The sequence below is a fragment of the Eptatretus burgeri genome, chromosome 13 (genome assembly GCF_056783735.1).
Source record: "Eptatretus burgeri isolate ZD-2024b chromosome 13, Ebu_testis_v1, whole genome shotgun sequence".
Lineage (NCBI taxonomy): Eukaryota > Metazoa > Chordata > Myxini > Myxiniformes > Myxinidae > Eptatretus > Eptatretus burgeri.
This window is the reverse complement of record NC_140973.1, coordinates 15,686,916-15,692,371: the sequence shown is the minus strand read 5'-3', so window position 1 is coordinate 15,692,371 and position 5,456 is coordinate 15,686,916. Positions and strand designations below refer to the sequence as shown.

Sequence of the window (5,456 nt, the reverse complement as noted above, 5' to 3'; positions counted from 1 at the left end):
CATTAAAGATTAAATGACATCGATACGCGTTGTGTGTTCCTGAGTACGTCCTGTACTGAAAGGACCCTTTTATAAACATTTCGGCCGCTCCTGCTGTCCGCCTGACTGAAAGAAACGAGATTATATAAAAGCATCAATAAAGAAAAATGATAATCGCAATTATCAAGGAAATATGGCACAAACGGTTCAAATCAGCACTGAAATCGAGACTGTGGGGAACAAATGAATAAAGAAGGAAAGGGAAGGACTAAGTGCACCGGAAGTGCTGAGCGATGATAGAAATTGAAGGACTTAATGAACCGGAAGTACTACTAAGAGGACGAATTTCGCAAGTTGTGTGTTCAAGGTTTTTATTTTTTAAACTGCTTTTCTTTTTTCTTGCTTTCAATCAGATGTTTTGTTTCTAAACGCCATGCGTCTTTCGAATTGATTTTATTTTTCATTTTGCTTTTCTTTGTTGTTTACTTTCTCATTCACTGATTTTGGTCGATGAGCAGCTTTGCTTCAACGGGGCTGCTCTCCATCCTGTTCCAGAAACAATTCCACGGTTCGGTGACACGTGATTCGTCATTGGTTCGACCTGTGTGTGCTCCGAGTGAGCTTCATCGATTGCCCTCTCCGTCAGAGCAAAGCTCTCAAGGAAACGTCAGGAGAACGACGCTTGGAAGATATTTGTACGTTTCAGTGAAATCACCATTTGCTCTCATTTCTTCAACAGATCCCATCACCATAATCCTCCCGACACTAGAGTAAACACCTCTTCAACACTTCCTCAACTTTCCCTTTCACATACACACACATACACACAGACACAGACACAGACACAGACACAGACACAGACACAGACACAGACACAGACACAGACACAGACACAGACACAGACACAGACACAGACACAGACACAGACACAGACACAGACACAGACACGTCCACGCACATACATACACAAATACACGTACACACGTACACACGTACACACAGACACACAGACACACAGACACACAGACACACAGACACACAGACACACAGACACACAGACACACAGACACACAGACACACACACAGACACACAGACACACACACACACAGACACACAGACACACACACACACACACAGACACACACACACACACACACACACACACACACGTCCACGCACATACATACACAAATACACATACACGTACACACAGACACACAGACACACAGACACACACACACACACACACAGACACACACACACACACACACACACACACACACACACACACACACACGTCCACGCACATACATACACAAATACACATACACGTACACATACAAACACACATACACAAATATACACACACATATACACACACACGTACACACACACATAAACACACACATACACGTACACAGACACACACACACACACACAAAAATAAACACACGTACACATAGACACGCACAGACAGACACGCACGCACAGACAGACAGACACGCACGCACGCACAGACAGACACGCACGCACGCACAGACAGACAGACACGCACGCACAGACAGACAGACACGCACGCACGCACAGACAGACACGCACGCACGCACAGACAGACACGCACGCACGCACAGACAGACACGCACGCACGCACGCACAGACAGGCACGCACGCACGCACAGACAGACACGCACGCACAGACACGCACGCACGCACAGACAGACACGCACGCACGCACAGACAGACACGCACGCACGCACAGACAGACACGCACGCACGCACAGACAGACACGCACGCACGCACAGACAGACACGCACGCACGCACAGACAGACAGACACGCACGCACGCACAGACAGACAGACACGCACGCACGCACAGACAGACACGCACGCACGCACAGACAGACACGCACGCACGCACAGACAGACACGCACGCACGCACAGACAGACACGCACGCACGCACGCACAGACAGACACGCACGCACGCACAGACAGACACGCACGCACGCACAGACAGACACGCACGCACGCACAGACAGACAGACACGCACGCACGCACAGACAGACACGCACGCACGCACGCACAGACAGACACGCACGCACGCACAGACAGACGCACGCACGCACGGACAGACACGCACGCACGCACGGACAGACACGCACGCACGCACAGACAGACACGCACGCACGCACAGACAGACACGCACGCACGCACAGACAGACAGACACGCACGCACAGACAGACACGCACGCACAGACAGACACGCACGCACAGACAGACACGCACGCACAGACAGACACGCACGCACAGACAGACACGCACGCACAGACAGACACGCACGCACAGACAGACACGCACGCACGCACGCACAGACAGACACGCACGCACAGACAGGCACGCACGCACAGACAGACACGCACACAGACAGGCACGCACGCACAGGCCGACAGACAGGCACGCACGCACAGGCAGACAGACAGGCACGCACGCACAGGCAGACAGACAGGCACGCACGCACAGGCAGACAGACAGGCACGCACGCACAGGCAGACAGACAGGCACGCACGCACAGACAGACAGACAGGCACGCACGCACAGGCACGCACGCACAGACAGACAGACAGGCACGCACGCAGGCAGGCAGACAGGCACGCACGCAGGCAGACAGGCACGCACGCAGGCAGGCAGACAGGCACGCACGCAGGCAGGCAGACAGGCACGCACGCAGGCAGGCAGACAGGCACGCACGCACGCAGGCAGGCAGACAGGCACGCACGCAGGCAGGCAGACAGGCACGCACGCAGGCAGGCAGACAGGCACGCACGCACGCACAGGCAGACAGAGAAACACGCGCACAGACAGACAGAGAAACACGCGCACAGACAGACAGAGACACACGCGCACAGACAGACAGAGACACACGCGCACAGACAGACAGAGACACACGCGCACAGACAGACAGAGACACACGCGCACAGACAGACAGAGACACACGCGCACAGACAGACAGAGACACACGCGCACAGACAGACAGAGACACACGCGCACAGACAGACAGAGACACACGCGCACAGACAGACAGAGACACACGCGCACAGACAGACAGAGACACACGCGCACAGACAGACAGAGACACACGCGCACAGACAGACAGAGACACACGCGCACAGACAGACAGAGACACACGCGCACAGACAGACAGAGACACACGCGCACAGACAGACAGAGACACACGCGCACAGACAGACAGAGACACACGCGCACAGACAGACAGAGACACACGCGCACAGACAGACAGAGACACACGCGCACAGACAGACAGAGACACACGCGCACAGACAGACAGAGACACACGCGCACAGACAGACAGAGACACACGCGCACAGACAGACAGAGACACACGCGCACAGACAGACAGAGACACACGCGCACAGACAGACAGAGACACACGCGCACAGACAGACAGAGACACACGCGCACAGACAGACAGAGACACACGCGCACAGACAGACAGAGACACACGCGCACAGACAGACAGAGACACACGCGCACAGACAGACAGAGACACACGCGCACAGACAGACAGAGACACACGCGCACAGACAGACAGAGACACACGCGCACAGACAGACAGAGACACACGCGCACAGACAGACAGAGACACACGCGCACAGACAGACAGAGACACACGCGCACAGACAGACAGAGACACACGCGCACAGACAGACAGAGACACACGCGCACAGACAGACAGAGACACACGCGCACAGACAGACAGAGACACACGCGCACAGACAGACAGAGACACACGCGCACAGACAGACAGAGACACACGCGCACAGACAGACAGAGACACACGCGCACAGACAGACAGAGACACACGCGCACAGACAGACAGAGACACACGCGCACAGACAGACAGAGACACACGCGCACAGACAGACAGAGACACACGCGCACAGACAGACAGAGACACACGCGCACAGACAGACAGAGACACACGCGCACAGACAGACAGACACACACGCGCACAGACAGACAGAGACACACGCGCACAGACAGACAGAGACACACGCGCACAGACAGACAGAGACACACGCGCACAGACAGACAGAGACACACGCGCACAGACAGACAGAGACACACGCGCACAGACAGACAGAGACACACGCGCACAGACAGACAGAGACACACGCGCACAGACAGACAGAGACACACGCGCACAGACAGACAGAGACACACGCGCACAGACAGACAGAGACACACGCGCACAGACAGACAGAGACACACGCGCACAGACAGACAGAGACACACGCGCACAGACAGACAGAGACACACGCGCACAGACAGACAGAGACACACGCGCACAGACAGACAGAGACACACGCGCACAGACAGACAGAGACACACGCGCACAGACAGACAGAGACACACGCGCACAGACAGACAGAGACACACGCGCACAGACAGACAGAGACACACGCGCACAGACAGACAGAGACACGCGCGCACAGACAGACAGAGACACGCGCGCACAGACAGACAGAGACACGCGCGCACAGACAGACAGAGACACGCGCGCACAGACAGACAGAGACACGCGCGCACAGACAGACAGACAGACACGCGCGCACAGACAGACAGACAGACACGCGCGCACAGACAGACAGACAGACACGCGCGCACAGACAGACAGAGACACGCGCGCACAGACAGACAGAGACACGCGCGCACAGACAGACAGAGACACGCGCGCACAGACAGACAGAGACACGCGCGCACAGACAGACAGAGACACGCGCGCACAGACAGACAGAGACACGCGCGCACAGACAGACAGAGACACGCGCGCACAGACAGACAGACACGCGCGCACAGACAGAGAGACACGCGCGCACAGACAGAGACACGCGCGCACAGACAGACAGAGACACGCGCGCACAGACAGACAGAGACGCGCGCGCACAGACAGACAGAGACGCGCGCGCACAGACAGACAGAGACGCGCGCGCACAGACAGACAGAGACGCGCGCGCACAGACAGACAGAGACGCGCGCACAGACAGACAGAGACGCGCGCACAGACAGACAGAGACGCGCGCGCACAGACAGACAGAGACGCGCGCGCACAGACAGACAGAGACACGCGCGCACAGACAGACAGAGACACGCGCGCACAGACAGACAGAGACACGCGCGCACAGACAGACAGAGACACGCGCGCACAGACAGACAGAGACACGCGCGCACAGACAGACAGAGACACGCGCGCACAGACAGACAGACACGCGCGCACAGACAGAGAGACACGCGCGCACAGACAGAGACACGCGCGCACAGACAGACAGAGACGCGCGCGCACAGACAGACAGAGACGCGCGCGCACAGACAGACAGAGACGCGCGCACAGACAGACAGAGACGCGCGCACAGACAGACAGAGACGCGCGCACAGACAGACAGAGACACGCGCAGA

General features: G+C 56.9%; 1 protein-coding gene across 11 annotated transcripts in view; it reads left to right on the top strand.

Moving 5' to 3' along the window:
• The first annotated feature begins 220 nt into the window (after positions 1-220).
• Positions 221-5,456, top strand: part of MBIP (MAP3K12 binding inhibitory protein 1) — an 81,083-nt gene continuing 75,847 nt past the window's right edge. For all 11 annotated transcript variants that reach the window (XM_085851282.1, XM_085851281.1, XM_085851279.1 and 8 more), the window contains exons 1-2: positions 221-346; positions 498-674. In XM_085851282.1, coding sequence (XP_085707408.1) covers positions 273-346; positions 498-674 — 251 coding nt within the window. In that variant the 5' untranslated portion in view covers positions 221-272. The remainder of the gene's footprint in view (positions 347-497; positions 675-5,456) is intronic.